The sequence below is a fragment of the Protomyctophum bolini genome (assembly GCF_963924005.1).
Source record: "Protomyctophum bolini genome assembly, chromosome: 18".
Classification (NCBI taxonomy): Eukaryota; Metazoa; Chordata; class Actinopteri; order Myctophiformes; family Myctophidae; genus Protomyctophum; species Protomyctophum bolini.
Window position 1 is genome coordinate 4,190,834 of NC_137879.1, and position 19,978 is coordinate 4,210,811.

A 19,978-nucleotide genomic window follows, 5' to 3' on the forward strand; every position below is an offset into this window, starting at 1 on the left:
AGGGTTTCCTCCTTGTCAGATGAGAAGAAAAAGTCTGGAAACAAGGTTAACCCATTCTGAATTTTAGTGTTAGCATCATGTTGTGCTTTAGCTATTGAAAAATAGCAGATCTACAAGCTCATAGCGCGCCACCGAGTGGCGCGCTACGAGCTTGTAGGTCTGCTATTTTTGAAAAATCGAAGAACGACTGACATTTTTTTAATCTGATCTCAGGTCAGAAAGGGTTAATCAGACCAGTGTGTGTCCAGTGGAAACCTCGTATGAATCTGATCTCAGGTCAGAATGGGTTAACGAGGGCTTGGCACCGACCGGACGCCATTCAGGTCCCAGTTCAAGTGTAGCCCTTCAGCTTCAGTACTAGGTGGTCAGTGGAAGGGCTAGAAAGGCTCACTGTGTCACTATATGCAGTTTACTTTGGTATGGTCGTTTAATACCGGGGAGGGTAGAAGTCGAAGTTGGAGGACGGAGGCTGCTGGGCGGGGCGTGTACGTGTACCTACATAGGGGTTTGCTCGGGCGCGGCAGTTACGTTCAGTATGTCCCGGTCGTCCACATCGAAAGCAGGCGATCGAAAGCAGGCGACCGCACTCTGTTGCTCCACTGTTGCTCTTGTGTCTGGAAAAGGAACAGATATCAGGCCTGCTGTTCTAGACAGATACGTTATGAGATACGTTATGAGATACGCAAATTCATTCAAATTCAACAAAATAAATCACAACACATATACAATACATAGCTAGATCACTATACATTGACAACACTATACTGTACATTGACAATACTACACAGGTCCTTTTCTTGCAGAGAGGTAAAAATAAAGAAAAGGCTACCAGTCATAGTTCCAAGAGGCATCACATTTCAGTACATTTTATGAACAGAACTGAGATGGGGCTTGTTCAGAAGTCCTATACAAGCATAGATTTGAGTTAAAAACGTTCGCTCTGAAAGAATATATAATTATTCAAAGATTTGCGCCACATTTTCATGATTTTTTCAAAAATAGCAGATCTACAACCTCGTAGCGTGGCACTCGGTGCCGCACTACGAGCTTGTAGATCTGCTATTTTTCAATAGCTAAAGTAGCCTATAAAATAACACTTAAAACACCAAAAGGGGTTCCCGTTTTGAATGGGTTAATCTCTCACTCACATCAGAGTCTGCCAGGCTGGAAGGTCCACTGGGAGCTTCACTCATGGTTTCAACTCCCGAAGAGGACGCCGTTGGTCCATGGTGTCTCTTTAGCCAATCAGGAACCTTGTTGTTAGGTGAAGCGTGGTACGAACTTCCCGTTTCAGATGGCGTTCCCCCACTCACTGCACAGAAGAACACAGACAAACAAGACCTTTACAATGATGATAAAGCAAGAAGAAGTGATTTTACCGGTATATAAATGTTATCTTCTTTCCTCAGTTCACATGCTATATTATATTATATATTAGATTACTGACAGCGCGGAATCGTAAAGGGCCGCTTCACCCATTTTCAACCTATCTTCGTGAAATTGCTCCGACTCCTCACTCATTATAAGATGGCAGCTCTTATGTCAATAGTCCAAATAGTACAAACAGACAAAATAGACAATCTACAAGCTCACAACAGTTCATATAATGCGACCAGTTTTGAGCTTGTAGATCTGCAGTTGTATTAAAACAATATTGTAAATGATTTAGTTTTTTTTTTTAAATAATTTTGAAGATTTCTAACATTATATTTTCATATGGGAGTCCCTGGCGCAAAATATTGTCAGATATGTGCCAAATATATTTCCAGGTCGATAGATTGATAGAATTGTACTATAGATAGATTGGTCTGTTGGTTGATTGAATACATAAAAATGTAAACAGTACAGAAGTACAGTAAAGCACTAAAAGGATAACACGAAAAGGTCGTGGAGACTTGTCTCCATCGTGACCCGAACCACGGTTGTTGCAGATCAATAATATTATAATTATGGATATTCACTACTCCTCCGGACAGCTGGCAGTATATAATAATAATAATAATATTTTGGATACTCACTACTTGGGGGATCGTGCAGTAGGCTGGCCCTTCTCCTCCCGACAGCTGGCACCGTCGGCTCCTTCACCACAAACTTCAACATCCTCTCTATCAGCTCCTCCTCTCTCTTCTTCCATTCTTCCTCCAGGCCGTTCCGCTCTCCTTGGGTCAACTTCTCGGTCAGACTCTTGAACGGTGTCACCTCTAGAGAAGGTGCGTAGTATCCTCCGTTCCTCGTCACCGCGTCTTCTATTTTCTCCATCAGCTCCGTTATCTCCGACACGTTGAACTTGGTGAAGTCTACAACGTGGTACCTGTAGCCACATTTCTCCAGGAGCCACCTCAGAGGTTCTCCTTCGGACTCGATGTACTCCTCGACGCGTCTCCCTCCCAGCCAGAATTTAAAGGTGAACAGAACCAGAGCGTGTCTCCAGACTCTGGCCCCCAGCAGCTCCATGTGCTCCTCCACTGATCTCCGGTCAGCTTCAGAGAAACTGGACCTGACAGGAACGGGCAACAGGACAGCGTGGGGTCCAGGAGAACACAGAGTCACACCGTGCAGAAGGACGTCTTTGGTCTCCTGTGATGGAGGTGTAGTCGACCAGTCTGGACAGTTCACCACACTCACATTTCTGTCAGCAACTCGTCTCTGTTGTCTGACACATTCTGTCAGTTTAGTCTGGGCTTTAAACTCCTGGAATGTAAGGTTTACTGTACGTTAGTCATAATAATCATTCAAAATCTTCATTCTATTCAGTTCCCCTTTAACCTTGACTATTCTCCTTGACTCTAACTAACAGTGTCACAGGAACACTATGAAATAAATGATTGAATAAATAAATGCATACACAACTACGTAGTACGTTGTAGTTGTAGGACTAATGACTGGTCTAACCAATGACTAGTCTAAACCAAAAACTGTCTAAACAAAGTACTGCACCCGGAAATGAAATATTTCTTTGATATCTTTATGGTTTACGTTAAGGTCATTCATCATAACATCACATTCATACAGTACCGTACATTACTCACCTTGAATGGAGTCTCCGGAAACACATACTCCTGCAGTATGTAATTTCCAGCTTTGGTCCTCTGAAGTCCCTCTCCACCAGCCAACATCACCCTCACATCTGGTAGACTCTGGTGTTCTCCTGACAAACACAGTACACTCTACATTAGGCACTAGCGCACGTGAAGTTCTCCTTTAACAATGTACTGTATCAGCCAGTTTCATAACAGACCGACAGACAGCAGATCGATATAAACATTACCTTCAAACAGAGCTTTCAGAGCGGTTCTTTGTCTGTGGGTTCTGGTCATCAATGTCTGGACATGTTCCTCCATGTTCCTCTCCCTCTCCGACACCTTCTCTGAAACGTGAACTACATAGTGTTCACCTCTGTTTTCTGCCACCATCTCCCCTAGCTTCTCCAGCAGCTCTGTCACCTGAGTGCCATCTGTGTTCTTAGCGTTGAAGACATGGTACCTGTTGCCACATTTGTCAACGAGCCAACGGAGGTCTTCCCCTTCCGTCTCAACGTGCTGCTCAATGCTTGCGTCTCCCAGAAAGTCTCCCTTGGTGAACAGCACTAGAGTGTAACGCCAGACTCTCTGTGACAGAAGTGCCATGTGTTCCTCTACTGCTACGCGCTGTGCTTTGGTGAACGCAGTATTGAGAGGGACCGCCAGAAGAACAGCATGTGGTCCAGGAGGACAGAGACTCGCACTGTTCTGGATCTCCAGTTTGTCCATCTCTGAGGTGCCCTGCACTGGACTGTTGTAGAGCCAGCCCGGTGCCTCCACCACGGTCAGACGTCTCCCTGCTGCTCCACCACGTCTCACAGCACACTGCGCTGACCTCTGACCTCCCTGGCTGACCTTAAAAGGACTTCCTCCCAGAATCAGGTTTCCTGCTGAACTCTTCCCAGACCAATCCCTTCCCAGCACCAGCATCCTGAGGTCAGTCGGTCCTCCTGTCAAAGAAAACTTTGTTTACTTTCAACTTTGAAAATAAAACTCACAGGTTTTTTTATTAAATTTGAGTCAAATCCACTCAAAAATATTATTATTATTATGGCAGTATGATTTCCTCACATCAGAGCAATATGCAATTTAGATTAGCAAAATGACACACTAACAAAGTAAAACGAAGCATACCCATATGTTTTGGACGTCCAGTTGGTTGTTTCTGAGTGTCTGCCCTCTGTTCTGCCTTTCTTGTGATGGCTCTCTCCTTCTCCCTCAGTTCCTCTGAGACGTGTTCTTCTGTCTCATAGTGACCATTACTAGTCACCATCTGATCTATCTTCTCTAGCAACTCTGTGACCTGACTTCTATCGCCCATGTCAGCAATATTAAGAACATGGAAGCGACCTTCACATTTCTCAGTAAGATATCTTAATTGATAGTCGGATCTAATGAGATCAGGCGCCATTATTGCCAGCTTATTTCTATCGGCTACGGTGAACACCACGATGGCGTGCGTCCACACTCGATCACCGAGGAGAACTCTCATGTGCTCCTCTGCGGACATCCCTGCTCCTTCATATGGGGCGACGTCCGATCTGATCACCAGGACAAAGGCATGGGGTCCTGGCGCACACAGAGAGACACTCTGTTGGATTTCTAACTGGGTCCGTTTTGTGGTCCGATCTAGGGGGAATGTAGACTTCCATCCTGGAGTGTCGACTACAGTGACCTGTCTCCCTGACACTAGCGCTTGTCTCACGACACTCTTAGACGTTGTGTAGGAGTACGTGTCGAAAGCATCTCTTCCCAGGATGACGTTTCCTACAGAACTCTTCCCACTGCGTTGCTTGACGCTACGTCTTCCCTCCAGCAGAACAATTCTCAGTTCTGCCGGGTCGTCGTTCGTCCCTGGTTGGAAAAAGAAAATACAAAATATCCATAAAGATCACATAATGTGACTAAACCAGTATCAGTTTTCATGCATTGTTTTTCTTTTCTTTTTTACAATTTATTTTGGTCTTTTTTATGCCTTTATTGATAGGATAGTAGGTTGACAGGTAACGGGGAGAGATGTGGAGTACACACACACACACACACACTCTTAATCGTGTGCTTGATATTTCTATCGTAAGGTTTAACCTGCTGGCGTGCTGCTGGTCTGAATCCCGCTGTGCAAAGTGAGGCTCTGCATAGCTGCCTCCATCCGCTGTCGCTCTGTCTCCGCTTCCGTTTCCTCCATTTAGAATGCTTTAGCTTGCTAAAAACACCCAGAATAAACAACATGGCATTCATTTTAGTCTCCCATTAGCCAGTGACGTCAGTTATTGTGAGCTTATACAACCTTGGCTTATTTCTGACAATTTGGCCAATGTTTGTTTTTTTAGGCATTAAATGTCTTCAAAGTCCTAACATATAATGAATGATATAATGAACAATTATAAACCAGGTGATTACCTAAATCAGACGGCATACATGTGTTGTTCCAACTTCCACGTGGTCTTCAAAGCCTCACTGTTGGTGCATCTGTCCTGTTTTCAAGTCATGCAACGACAGGTCATGCAACGTCAAAACCATTCATTCAAACCTTTAGTCAGTTGAGACTTGAGAGTGAAACAACGATCTATATGCCTACTGTACTTTGGGTTGACATTGTAGGACTGAAAAACATAAAGAAATGGGTTTTGGCCAAATAAGCCTGTTAAACAACTAAATTAAAATGACTGAAAACATGAACACAATGTATGTGGCTGTAGGCCTACTCTGTATCTCACATGGCACATGGAAATGAGTAGACCAACAGACACTTCTAAAAAGTTACAAAGACAACAACATTGACTACACGTCACAGTAGCCTACAAACATTTTCTTACACACTTCATCCAACAATAATAGTTGAGTTACATACAGTACAGACAGTAGCTTTTACTCCAAGACACACAACATAGGAGAGCTGTGCATGGCAATGAAGGACTGAACTATAGTGGCAGCTTCAGAGCTTCTTGGCACTAGACTAACGTTCAGTTTTACTGTCTAAAATAAAAATTAAACTGCATAGAACAATAAGTGGGAATTAAATACAATAGCGCAAAACAACCACACGATGGCGGAAAATCACTGGATTGTCTCCACAAACGCACAGAAACGACGTAGCCCTGAAACGTGACTGTCAAGTCTGTCATGTCATGTCACGTCATGTGAAGTTGTTTGAAGTTTTGTGAACCATGGCTATAGCATGCAGTGGCCATGCACAGACGCAGACGCAGTGACATGATAGCAACAAACACCCCATACTTGCAATGCCATAATAGTAGGAAATAATTAAATGGCATTGCTGGCTGCGAGTCTACTCCGTTTGGAACCTCACTCTACGCTCACGCGTTTCAACGACGCAATACAAAAGCAAAAGGTTCCAATCCAAATGAAATATGAACAACAATTGCAAACGCATAGGCAAGCCTATATCATATCTTTGCGGAGCCCGGCTGGCACCGCGGCACCCCTCCATTTCCATTATAGGACAGACAAATATCTTAATAAACCACTTGAAACCCAACATCTATTCTGGAGAGGTACATTCACCACAAATAGACGATCTACAAGCTCACAACGTGACGATCGAGATAGTTGGTCAACTTAGGCCTACATGGAAAATGAACTCATCAATATAGACTAGGGCGGCTACAGTGCAAGTTAACTCAGGTCTGTTTTAGCCTACTAGACATCATTGATTAATTCCAAATAGTCAATTCTACAATGTATATCAAACATGATTCCTCACCTGCCATTAAATGATATGTCTCTCCAAGGTCCGTCCTTGATATACCGTAGGTATACCGTATAGCCAGCCCAGATACAATGCAACAATGGTTTCGATTTCCTGGGAAAAGTTGAGCTTATGGGCGGAGAGATAGAAGGGGGTAATAAAGTCCTGCTTACTATGCACATTCAGAACAACCAATCGTATCTTGACATGAGAACATGAAAACAAGCCAAATGAGAGTGGTCCATCCATCCCATAGAGTAGACCAGGGATAGGCCTACTCAAATAGATTTACCTGTGGGCCACATTACAAAAATGGCAAGGGGCCAGGGGCCAGTAGATAAAATTACGACATTAATGATACTTGATAACTTCTCTCTTTCAATTGCTTTATTTGCGCAAAATGTATCAAAGTACAATGTGCATGCACACAATATGTAAATAAATAAATGTGTTACATTTTCTTGCATAAACACAAAGAGCTGTTTCCATAACTGCACAAAGTATTGCACATAACATGAGTAGCTGTTATAATAACATAACATGAGTAGCTCTTTGCCTGCCTGCCTGCCTGTCTGTCTGTCCATGAGTAGTTATTTGTCTGTCTGTCTGTCAATGAGTAGCTGTCTTACTGTCTGCCTGTCTATGAGTAGCTGTCTGCCTGCCTGTCTATGAGTAGCTGTCTGTCTGTCTGCCTGCCTGTCTGTCCAATTGTCCATGAGTAGCTGTCTGTCTGCCTGTCTGAGTAGCTGTCTGCCTGCCTGCCTAATTGTCCATGAGTAGCTGTCTGTCTGCCTGTCTATGAGTAGCTGTCTGCCTGCCTGCCTAATTGTCCATGAGTAGCTGTCTGTCTGCCTGTCTATGAGTAGCTGTCTGCCTTCCTGCCTGTCCAATTGTCCATGAGTAGCTGTCTGTCTGTCTATGAGTAGCTGTCTGCCTGCCTGCCCAATTGTCTATTGTGATGACCCATCCTGTGGGGTTGGTTTGGTTGGTTACAAATTGTTCTTCTCTGTCCCTGTGTAGGAGGAGAGTGCCAGCCTGCTGAGGTGTGTCTTGGGGATTGACACACCTGGTCCCAATTATCCCCTTGGGTATAACAGCAGGCTGGCTGAGGCCATTCTCTCTCTCTCCCCTGCACAGGTCACACTGCTTGTTTAGTTATGTTGGTTTGAAGTAGTTTCAGTTCAGTTGCTTTCTGCACTTGCACATACAGTCCATATTCACACAGCCATACACACTTTACACTACTGATGTCACTGACCACTCACACCTCATACATTTTGCACCGTTCAACCCTTATTTTAGTTATAAATAAAATAATGTTAAGTTTAATCCTGTGTGTCGTCTCCCTTTTTGTCATGATGTGAGCCAGTTCATGACACTATGAGTAGCTGTCTGTCTATGAGTAGCTGTCTGCCTTCCTGCCTGTCCAATTGTCCATGAGTAGCTGTCTGCCTTCCTGCCTGTCCAATTGTCCATGAGTAGCTGTCTGCCTGCCTGTCCAATTCTCCATGAGTAGCTGTCTGTCTGCCTGTCTATGAGTAGCTGTCTGACTGCCTGCCTGTCCAATTCTCCATGAGTAGCTGTCTGTCTGCCTGTCTATGAGTAGCTGTCTGCCTGCCTGCCAGCCAGCAAGTTGGTTAACAGAAAATAAATTGTTATGGCTGAGTAAAATAAAATACAATAAACACAATTTGCCTGAAAATAGATTACCCAGCTATGACCTTTTTCATGAAAAAAAAATGAGTAGTGATATGGCTGACTGAGTAAAATAAAACAATCTACCTGAAAATAGATGGCTATAAGTGAAGAGCAATTTCCGCAATTTCCGCAATTACCATTTCCGCAATTTCCATTTCCGCAATTTCCATTTCCACCATTTCCGCAATTTCCACAATTACCATTTCCGCAATTTCCATTTCCGCAATTTCCGCAATTACAATTTCCGCAATTTCCATTTCCGCAATTTCCGCAATTTCCATTTCCAACTATTAATGGCAGCTGGGTTTCATCATTCAAAAAAATAGAATTCTGTCCGTTTAGCTATAAAATTATGTCAGGGAATAGGGATACACAGTATGTCTTTCATTCGCATTACATCTCCCCCCCTTCGTTCGAGTAATAGTACAACTCTAATAGTATTACTTATAATAATGTAATTAAAGATAACTTCATTCAGATTTATTTATTTTTATTTCATTTTCCAGCTTTTTTTTTTTTTTCTTTTTTTTAGATTTTCATTGGTGGGCCAGTCATAATGGTCCCGCGGGCCTGATGTGGCCCGCGGGCCTGAGGTTGAGTATCACTGCCATAGACTGTAAAAAATAGATCCATCCATCTTCAACCAGTCGGACTTTTCTGCAATACGAGTACTTTTAGTGTACTTTAAGTACATTTTGATGCCGACACTTTTGTACTTTTATTCAAGTACATTTTCAATGGCATACTTTTACTTGCTGTGTAACTTAAGTAAAACAATTGATTACTTTTTCCACCACTGGTATTTTGCCCCTCAATGTAATCCAATTAATTTCCCCATGTGCTCCTTTGGTCTCAAAATGATGACATTTATCGTCAACTAAAGCATGTATGCTTCAGGCTTGTAAACCCCTTCTAAATTAAATATAATACTTCACAAACGTGTACTGTGTGTATGACCAAAAACACCTTTTTTCCACTTTGAACTCTCAGACCTTAATAGCTTTGAACAACAAAGGTGAATTGAACAAAGACATACCAGTCTGTAACATTTATTTCAACACTTTTTTTTTGTTGAGACAAAAACAGAAAATAAATTATTACGATAAATCAAGATAAATAAATCTCATTTAACTATGCGATGCCTACAAAAACAGTGCTTTGATAGATCCAAGAAAATGAGAGGAAACCCTCAAATTATGCAAAAAAAAACAAACGGAGCAGGCTTGTACACTATCTGGCTGTAGTTCTGTGATAAAGCATATTGATATTTTGGTTGGTTACAACATGACTGCTGTATATATTACAACATGACTGCTGTATATATCACAACATGACTGCTGTATACAATATTACAACATGACTGCTGTATACATTTGACTGTTTCCAGTGCGTTCGCCGTCATTCTGCAGCTCTGGGAGGTTTTTACCAAAGCACAGGGGCTGAAATCCCGTATTTTTGGGACAAAAATTGCAAAAATAGCAGATCTACAAGCTCACAATATATATAATTGTGAGCTTGTAGATTGTATAATAATGATAGCTATTTTCGGGGCGCAACACAGCACTCTTTTAGCTCGTGGAGATGCGGGTGTGTAACGACATGGATCTCTAACCCATTCTGACCTGAGATCAGATTCATACGAGGTTTCCACTGGACACACACTGGTCTGATTAATCCATTCTGACCTGAGATCAGATTCTAGAAAAATGTCAGTCGTTCTTCGATTTTTCAAAAATAGCAGACCTACAAGCTCGTAGCGCGCCACTCGGTGGCGCGATATGAGCTTGTAGATCTGCTATTTTTCAATAGCTAAAGCATAACATGATGCTAACACCTAAATGGGTGCCCGGTCAGAATGGGCTAAACAAATTTGTTCAACGCAAAATGCTGTGTTCACGTTCAGGAGACTGAACGCTGCCTTCCTTCCGGTATGGCATGGCATAGAAAGAAGAGGAGGGGCATGTGCATTTCTTTCACCATGTTAGTTAAACGCTGCATTCGTGGTCTGGAGAGGGGCAGTTGTTTTACAGACGGGGTAAAAGGGCAGTTGTTTTACAGACGGGTAAAAGGGCAGGGGCCTTTGAAGCCCCCTTTGATGTCTGAGTGCGTGCACGTCCCTGTGTCCATCATGCACTCGTCTCTCTTGTTGTCGTTGAAGAGAAACGTCTGAATATCTAAACCTTGACATTACTGTACTGTACTGTACATTTCCTGTACAGTTCCTGTACATTTTGCCCAGCACTCCCTTTGACTTTCCGTCCTAATTGTTCAGAAACTTGTGGACAGTTACGTCGTAGCACAGCTTTGTAACAAACAAACAAACAAACAAAAAAAAGGCAGAGAACGTCATTGACGTGGACGGATCAGACATATTTCCCGTAGATACAAAAGAGATCTTAAGAGGAAAAGGAGTCCTGGGATTTCTTTGGAAGGAACTTTTACAAAACAAAAGGGAGCCATGACGGAAATCATCATATTAAAAAAAAGATTCTCTGTTTGGAGAAAAAAAAGAAAAAAAAAAGTTTATCAAAGTGGGGGAAAAAAATACCTCTTCTAATGTTAAACAAAATAGGCCTTATTGAGTTAAACTCTCCACAAAGAGGCTCATTTGTAAAGCCAAGTCTTTGATGGGTCCAAACATCAGCCCCACGGGGCAGATATCAGTATTCCAAAAAGCAACTGGAGGTCCAATAAGTTGAACAGGTCAAACAGTGCACGTCGTCCAACACACATTGATGCAAGAAGGTCCAAAATCCCTTCGTCCGGATCCGCTGCTACAGCCTCTTCAGGGAGGACACCTTCTTCTTCCGCGCAGCTAGCATCTCGTAGAAGGGGTCTTTGCTTATGGCAGCCCTGGAAGTGGAAGACATGGTGGGTTAGACACCGTTAGAACCAGCCCTGCCTGGCCGTTGCCTGGTTTGTTTGTGCAGGGTCTGGTGTTTGTGCAGGGTCTGGTGTTTGTGCAGGGTCCGGCGGTGCCAGCCACCCATTACTGATGTCTCCCCTTGTCCCCCATTTATGAGGGACAAGGGGAGAGCAACGGACTTTAACTCATGCTTCCTTCATGCCCGAGTGTCCAAGTTGCTCCTTTACACCTGACAGGGGGGAGTTTCCCTGGTCGGACGTAGCGCGTGGAAGGAACACGTTATTCCAACCAGTTCCTTTCCCCTCCATCAGGCGCCCCGGCTGGCCAAGGGGAGGTAGTTTAGTGACCAGGATTACTGCATGTTTTTTGTGAGGGTACCTACCCTAGGGGACACGGGGAGAACATGCAAAGTTCACACAGAAAGGCCCTTTCGCCAACCCCGCCTTTCGAAAAAACCTAGATTTGATTGTTTTACCTTACACTAATAAGGTACGGTAAATTAGGTATTATATAATCGCCTAATGGCAATTATTTGAGATAATCGCAATTATTTTTTGCATACTCGTCAAACGTTTCCACGTCCATACATTTTCACAAAAAAAAAAGAAATAGCAGAAATAGCAGATCTACGATATTGTGTACATTCTTGGAAAGAGAAAAACATATAAAATGTGTAAGTGATTTCTTTGTATATGCGAGTAATGCGTCATATCTGCCCTGTGCTATTTGTGATACGAAGCCTACAAGGCAAACAGAAATACACGTCGTAATGTTCCAACGTTCAATGCAAAAAAACACAATTAAATCGTTAATCGCAATTATGTAGGGCTTAGGAGGCGGGCGGTACTTATAGGGCGGACACTCTAACCACGAGGCCGCTGAGCTGGTCAGCATGAGAGACTGTGTTCACACACACACACACACACACACACACACACACACACACACACACACACACACACAGAAGGTGACTGACTTGATGCTGCTGATCCACTCGTCCTTCTCCTCATTGGTCGGGGCAGAGATCCTGTAGTAGGTGTGGTTGCCCTCCACCACGCGGCCGTCTGCCTCCGTCTTGCACGCCTTGATCACCTGGTCCCTGTGCTCTGATAGGTAGAGCTCGAAGCAGTTCTGTAGGAGGAATCCATGATTAGAATGAACCCATTTAGACCTGAGGACGATTCTGCAAATGTCTTCTAAATCCTGACAGTTTTCTGAAAGAACCCATCTTTCCATGTCAGTCGTTCTCAAACATTTTCATGTCAAAGACCCCCAAGATTAGGCCACCTCCCATCTGTAAATATGTTGTTCCAGGGCTCAAAAATCCTGCCCCAAAATGGGTTAAATTTACATAAAATGTAAATGTGTCTTTGGCACACCGGCAGTCAGTTATACAACAATAACACATTATATAAAACACACAGATGCATTAAAATACTATATAAAATGCATTCACATAAACACAGCGACAGTGATCATGAACAGTGGGGATTAGGTGAACTATATCTAAACATGTTCTTATTTAAAATGTCCACAGCAGTATTGGCACAAACAAAGTCTTGTAACCCTTCTTTTTAGCTAGTTTTGCCCTAAGCCTCCTGCCCGATGGCAACAAGTCAAATTCAGAGCGAAGAGGGCGGGTAGAATCATTGTAAATCTGAATTGCTTTTTTGGTTATGGAGCGTATTGTTGTATAATTATGTGCTGAAGTTGCAATGGTTTGTCTCCAATGATCTACAGGATATGATATGATATGATATGATATATGAACTTTATTTGTATAGCGCTTATAGTTCCAAAATGCTGCACAGAACAGGATTAAAAACAAGAAGAAACAGACAGTAACAAAATTATAATGGCAAACAAAACAATATCAAGCATGCATGTACAAATTGGCTAATTAAGTAGTTAAAAAATACTCTGTATAAAGGTGGGTTTTTAGACGAGACTTAAAAATATGTACACTATGTGTTTATTCTAATGCTGACCAACGGAAGTGACCGTGATATCTGACAGAACAAATGATCCGTCTCTTTGCTATTGAGCTTGCATATTGTAATACCCTGTTTTTGTGTTTTGGTTTTCTCCTTTTTTGGATTTCTTTTTTGTGAATTTAATTGATTGTAGTAGAGGACCCTCTCTCAATGGGGTATTCCTAAATAAAGAATTTCAAACATCTTACTTGCCTGGTTGACTACCTGCCTGGGTGAGCTTGGTTTTTATCTCTTACTGAGAGAGTCCCAAACCAGGACACGATGTTAAAAGTGAGAACACTCTCAGTGAGTGACCTATAGACCTACTGTGTGTTTACTAGCATTAAAACTGAGAAGATAAAGCCGCTGCCTTGCCTTTTTTTATGAGCTTGTAGATCTGATATCTTTCAACAGATAAAGTATACGGTTGTTCCGGGACCCAACCATAGTGGTTAAATTATTAAGTTAACGGACAAAAGGGTAGACAAAACTGATGAACTAAGAATGTTTTTTTGTATGGAGAATAAACTAAACTAATACTAATAACATATTATATTATATTACAACGTGTTGATTATGATCACACTGACACCACCGTGTGTTCTTGGCCCAACGTTTAATATAGACCAACAACAAACTCACTCCATAGTGTGCGTGCGTGCGTGCGTGCGTGCGTGCGTGCGTGCGTGCGTGGCTATTTACTGGTTTCTTGGTGTCCTCCACTTCTCGGATACTCAGATTCTCCAGGGGAATGATACCTCTGGGTTCTTTATCCTATAATAAACACACAGGAGAGACAGAATGATACCTCTGGGTTCTTTATCCTATAATAACACACAGGAGAGAGAGAGACAGAGGACAATATAAAACACAGGAGAGAGAGACAGAGGACAGTGAATATAACACACAGGAGAGAGAGGTACAGAGGACAATATAAAACACAGGAGATATATATATATATATATATATATATATATGGTTTGTTGTTGAAGAGAAAAACAAACCACCATTACGATGCGAGACGAACACGGCCTCCACACCATGTTGTAGTCCTAACAGACCAGCCACGGTGACCCCAGAGGTCAGGCAGGCAGCCACGACAAAATCTGCGCTTTTTAAATTATTAAAGTATAGCGGCTAGTCCTCACCGTGGTGTATTCAAAGTAGTAGAACTGTTAAAGTACAGTGGTTTCTCACCGTGGTGTATTCAAAGTAGTAGAACTGTTAAAGTACAGTGGTTTCTCACCGTGGTGTATTCAAAGTAGTAGAACTGTTAAAGTACAGTGGTTTCTCACCGTGGTGTATTCAAAGCAGTAGAACTGTTAAAAGTACAGTGGTTTCTCACCGTGGTGTATTCAAAGTAGTAGAGGCAGCTGTCAGTGAGGATGAACCACCGTCTCTTCCAGGTCTTGACTCGTCCACCTGAGGGAGGATCAAACAACCGTTCAGCAAGGACCTCACACACACAGAGGCGGCGGTTCTAGATCAGCTTAACTGTTGCTGCTGCCGGGGCATATCGTACTACTGAAGTCCTGCTGTCGGGGCATATCGTACTACTGAAGTCCTGCTGTCGGGGCATATCGTACTACTGAAGTCCTGCTGTCGGGGCATATCGTACTACTGAAGTCCTGCTGTCGGGGCATATCGTACTACTGAAGTCCTGCTGTCTGTCGGGGCATATCGTACTACTGAAGTCCTGCTGCCTGTCGGGGCATATCGTACTACTGAAGTCCTGCTGCCTGTCGGGGCATATCGTACTACTGAAGTCCTGCTGCCTGTCGGGGCATATCGTACTACTGAAGTCCTGCTGTCTGTCGGGGCATATCGTACTACTGAAGTCCTGCTGCCTGTCGGGGCATATCGTACTACTGAAGTCCTGCTGCCTGTCGGGGCATATCGTACTACTGAAGTCCTGCTGCCTGTCGGGGCATATCGTACTACTGAAGTCCTGCTGTCGGGGCATATCGTACTACTGAAGTCCTGCTGCCTGTCGGGGCATATCGTACTACTGAAGTCCTGCTGTCGGGGCATATCGTACTACTGAAGTCCTGCTGTCTGTCGGGGCATATCGTACTACTGAAGTCCTGCTGCCTGTCGGGGCATATCGTACTACTGAAGTCCTGCTGTCGGGGCATATCGTACTACTGAAGTCCTGCTGTCGGGGCATATCGTACTACTGAAGTCCTGCTGCCTGTCGGGGCATATCGTACTACTGAAGTCCTGCTGTCGGGGCATATCGTACTACTGAAGTCCTGCTGCCTGTCGGGGCATATCGTACTACTGAAGTCCTGCTGCCTGTCGGGGCATATCGTACTACTGAAGTCCTGCTGTCGGGGCATATCGTACTACTGAAGTCCTGCTGCCTGTCGGGGCATATCGTACTACTGAAGTCCTGCTGCCTGTCGGGGCATATCGTCCTACTGAAGTCCTGCTGTCGGGGCATATCGTACTACTGAAGTCCTGCTGTCGGGGCATATCGTACTACTGAAGTCCTGCTGCCTGTCGGGGCATATCGTACTACTGAAGTCCTGCTGTCGGGGCATATCGTACTACTGAAGTCCTGCTGTCGGGGCATATCGTACTACTGAAGTCCTGCTGTCGGGGCATATCGTACTACTGAAGTCCTGCTGTCGGGGCATATCGTACTACTGAAGTCCTGCTGCTGTCGGGGCATATCGTACTACTGAAGTCCTGCTGTCTGTCGGGGCATATCGTACTACTGAAGTCCTGCTGTCTGTCGGGGCATATCGTACTACTGAAGTCCTGCTGTCGGGGCATATCGTACTACTGAAGTCCTGCTGTCTGTCGGGGCATATCGTACTACTGAAGTCCTGCTGCTGTCGGGGCATATCGTACTACTGAAGTCCTGCTGTCGGGGCATATCGTACTACTGAAGTCCTGCTGCTGTCGGGGCATATCGTACTACTGAAGTCCTGCTGCCTGTCGGGGCATATCGTACTACTGAAGTCCTGCTGCTGTCGGGGCATATCGTACTACTGAAGTCCTGCTGCCTGTCGGGGCATATCGTACTACTGAAGTCCTGCTGCCTGTCGGGGCATATCGTACTACTGAAGTCCTGCTGCCTGTCGGGGCATATCGTACTACTGAAGTCCTGCTGCCTGTCGGGGCATATCGTACTACTGAAGTCCTGCTGTCGGGGCATATCGTACTACTGAAGTCCTGCTGTCGGGGCATATCGTACTACTGAAGTCCTGCTGCCTGTCGGGGCATATCGTACTACTGAAGTCCTGCTGTCGGGGCATATCGTACTACTGAAGTCCTGCTGCCTGTCGGGGCATATCGTACTACTGAAGTCCTGCTGTCGGAGCATATCGTACTACTGAAGTCCTGCTGCCTGTCGGGGCATATCGTACTACTGAAGTCCTGCTGTCTGTCGGGGCATATCGTACTACTGAAGTCCTGCTGTCTGTCGGGGCATATCGTACTACTGAAGTCCTGCTGCCTGTCGGGGCATATCGTACTACTGAAGTCCTGCTGCCTGTCGGGGCATATCGTACTACTGAAGTCCTGCTGCCTGTCGGGGCATATCGTACTACTGAAGTCCTGCTGCCTGTCGGGGCATATCGTACTACTGAAGTCCTGCTGTCGGGGCATATCGTACTACTGAAGTCCTGCTGCCTGTCGGGGCATATCGTACTACTGAAGTCCTGACGTCAAACCCACGTCCCCCCCATGTCCCCCCAGGGTCAGTCACGTGCTTTTAGAAATCTGTGTGTTTGTTTGTTTGTTTTTTGTCATAACTGTGTTCCCAACGAGAGAGACTCGGAGTGGAACCCGGTGCTCCTTCGCCTGGAAAGGAGTCAGCTGAGGTGGTTCAGGCATCTGGTTAGGATGCCTCTCGGGCGTCTCCCTATAGGGAGGTCCTCGAGGCATGTCCCACTGGGAGGAGACCTGTAATCCTCGTTTCCCCAAAAGTTCACACACAAAGATTCACACACAGCAAGTACCATGATTTTATCATGGTATTTGTGGTACTTCAAAGGAAACAAATAGCAGAGGGCGCTGTTTTTTTTTTTTTTTGCTAATGGGTTCCCAGATTGTCAAACCGGTAACACACACACACACACACACACACACACACACACACACACGCACACACACACACGGCAGGTTTGAAAGCGGTTAAAAATAAATAAATCAGGCCACAGCAGCAGCATAATTGCAGATCAAATAATGGCCAATAGACTTTTCAAAAAGTATTTATTTGAAGACGTTTACGTCTGAATCAACAATTTCAATTGTTGATTGTTGATTGAATAATTGATGACATTGTCATAATTGTATCATTACGCACACAGCCATTAGGAGACGGGTTAAGAAGGCGTGCTCGGAAGCAAAACGACGTGTTAAAGGCATGTTAAAGCTGCAGAGCTTTCAGACCATACAATACAATACAATACATACCTCCTGGAGACAATAAACACATGAAAGACAAAAGAAACAACACAGGAACAATGTCAAAACAGACACACTAGGCCACCTGTATTATTAACCAATTCTGTATCAATGTAACATGTTATTTACTGTAAAAGCCTATTCATACTCACAGTTTTAGGTGATAAAGTGACCACCGAAAGCTACATCATGAAGTCATGCCGCGGTGATAAGAGACTAAAGCGTTATTCATAGTCTGGATTTTCGGTGGTGAGGTGACCACCGAACTACAACATGACGTCACTGAGCCGCGGTGGAGAGCAAACCACCGCCACCGCTTCAGCCCAAACCACCGCTCCGGGCGGAGTGGTGGTCACCTCACCACCGGAGCGGTGGTCACCTCACCACCGGAGCGGTGGTCTGACCACCACCGGAGCGGTGGTCAGCTCACCACCGGAGCAGTGGTCACCTCACCACCGAAAATCCAGACTATGAATGAGCCTTCACCGCTCACTGCTCACCCCAATACATCTCTCTGTTTTTACAAACCGGTGGTCACCGCATCAGAACTGGAGTATGAACAATAGGCCTTAAGACTCCAAAGTTCTCAGAGTTCATGTGTACTGATTTTCCCCACCCTCAATTTATGAGCCAGACATTTCTAGTGCTGTCCACTAGAGGGTGCTCTAGCTCAGGTCGAGCCGACAGAAGAGCCATTCAGGCTCACACACACAGTCACACACCAAGTATAAATTAAAAAGTATATTATTATTAAGCATAATGAATGATTCATAACAAATGGAGCTATACTAACAGTACATACCTAGCTTGAGCAGCCAGCCCTCTCTGTCAGGGTTGAAGAACGTGTGCGTGAGGTCGTTGCCATCGTCCTCTGGGATCTTAAAGGGCTCATTCTTGATGCTGTCGAACAGATTCTAGACGAGGCGAGGAAAATAGTCACGTAAATAAAGTGCAGATGAAAAACAAATGTAGTGCCTCAAAGACTAGGATATACTGTACCTACCGGGTAAACAGCAGACCTAGCAAGCAAGCACAAACAAGGGACTAAATTATTTTCGCTCCCATGCCACCAAAATGTGGAACGCCCTACCAACAGTCATTAAGACATGCGAATCCCTTGACTCCTTCAAAACCGCTCTCAAAGGGCACCTACGGACGGCTGCAATTCGAAACTAGCTCCTCCGTGCCATCAGCGCCCATAACCTAGGTGGGGTTGTCCTCTAAGGGTATAGGTAGAGGTACCCTCACAAATTTTCTTTTTACCCTGAGCAGGTCCTCGGGCAGGTCTGTATAAATGTATAAACCATGTTTACCCTGAGCAGGTCTTCGGGCAGGTCTTAAAGGTATTAAACCATGTTTACCCTGAGCAGGTCTTCGGGCAGGTCTTAAAGGTATTAAACCATGTTTACCCTGAGCAGGTCTTCGGGCAGGTCTTAAAGGTATTAAACCATGTTTACCCTGAGCAGGTCCTCGGGCAGGTCTGTATAAATGTATAAAAGCATGTTTACCCTGAGCAGGTCCTCGGGCAGGTCTTAAAGGTATTAAACCATGTTTACCCTGAGCAGGTCCTCGGGCAGGTCTGTATAAATGTATAAAAGCATGTTTACCCTGAGCAGGTCCTCGGGCAGGTCTGTATAAATGTATAAAACCATGTTTACCCTGAGCAGGTCTTCGGGCAGGTCTGTATAAAGGGTATAGAACCATGTTTACCCTGAGTAGGTCTTCGGGCAGGTCTCCTCCGTCGTTGATGCCTCGGTTCATGGCGGTGAACCTCTGGGCCGACGGCTTGTCCTTCACGTTGGGGTTGTGGAGGCTGGTGTTCAGCATGATGACCGCGAAGGACAGCACGTAGCAGGTGTCTGAGAGAGAGAGAGAGAGAGAGAGAGATGAGGTGACAGTACTTCATTAGACACCCGTCCCTGGAGTCGTTTTTATGTGCAATGGTGTATAAACTTTGTATTTAGGGTTTCTTCCTGGAGGATGAATCCTTGACAGTCAAAAGGGCCAATAATGACATCACACTATCAGCCCCTCCCCTAACCCCTCCTCCTTTATTATTACATAATACATACATTATACTATTAAATCCACTAGTCGACCTTGTTGGTACTAGTTGAGTAGTTGATAAGAAAAAAAAATAGATTTATTTTTATTTTTATAATTTTTTAGTTTATAGGCCTCAAGATCAGGTAGATTATTGTTATAGTCACAAATGTAGACAGTTTTTAAATGTACAAATATGTATTACAATTATATATATATTTTTTTACATAATAGGTAGTTAAACAACTAGTAA

General features: G+C 44.3%; 2 protein-coding genes across 7 annotated transcripts in view; both read right to left on the reverse strand.

Annotated features, from left to right (window-relative positions):
- Positions 1–144: 144 nt before the first annotated feature.
- Positions 145–6,848, reverse strand: LOC308333515 (GTPase IMAP family member 8-like). Its single transcript, XM_080789972.1, has 9 exons — positions 6,745–6,848; positions 5,421–5,494; positions 5,106–5,223; positions 4,155–4,874; positions 3,269–3,970; positions 3,030–3,148; positions 2,019–2,691; positions 1,149–1,312; positions 145–614 (listed from the first exon to the last, which is right to left on the reverse strand). Exons 3-9 carry the CDS (start codon positions 5,203–5,205, stop codon positions 531–533), a joined length of 2,562 nt encoding a protein of 853 aa, XP_080646098.1. The 5' UTR covers positions 5,206–5,223; positions 5,421–5,494; positions 6,745–6,848; the 3' UTR covers positions 145–530.
- A 2,612-nt stretch (positions 6,849–9,460) lies between these two features.
- Positions 9,461–19,978, reverse strand: part of LOC308333183 (cytohesin-1-like) — a 31,850-nt gene continuing 21,332 nt past the window's right edge. For all 6 annotated transcript variants that reach the window (XM_080789380.1, XM_080789383.1, XM_080789382.1 and 3 more), the window contains 6 exons: positions 19,393–19,541; positions 18,484–18,596; positions 14,612–14,690; positions 13,969–14,040; positions 12,270–12,424; positions 9,461–11,280 (listed from right to left, as the gene is read on the reverse strand). In XM_080789380.1, coding sequence (XP_080645506.1) covers positions 11,202–11,280; positions 12,270–12,424; positions 13,969–14,040; positions 14,612–14,690; positions 18,484–18,596; positions 19,393–19,541 — 647 coding nt within the window. In that variant the 3' untranslated portion in view covers positions 9,461–11,201. The remainder of the gene's footprint in view (positions 11,281–12,269; positions 12,425–13,968; positions 14,041–14,611; positions 14,691–18,483; positions 18,597–19,392; positions 19,542–19,978) is intronic.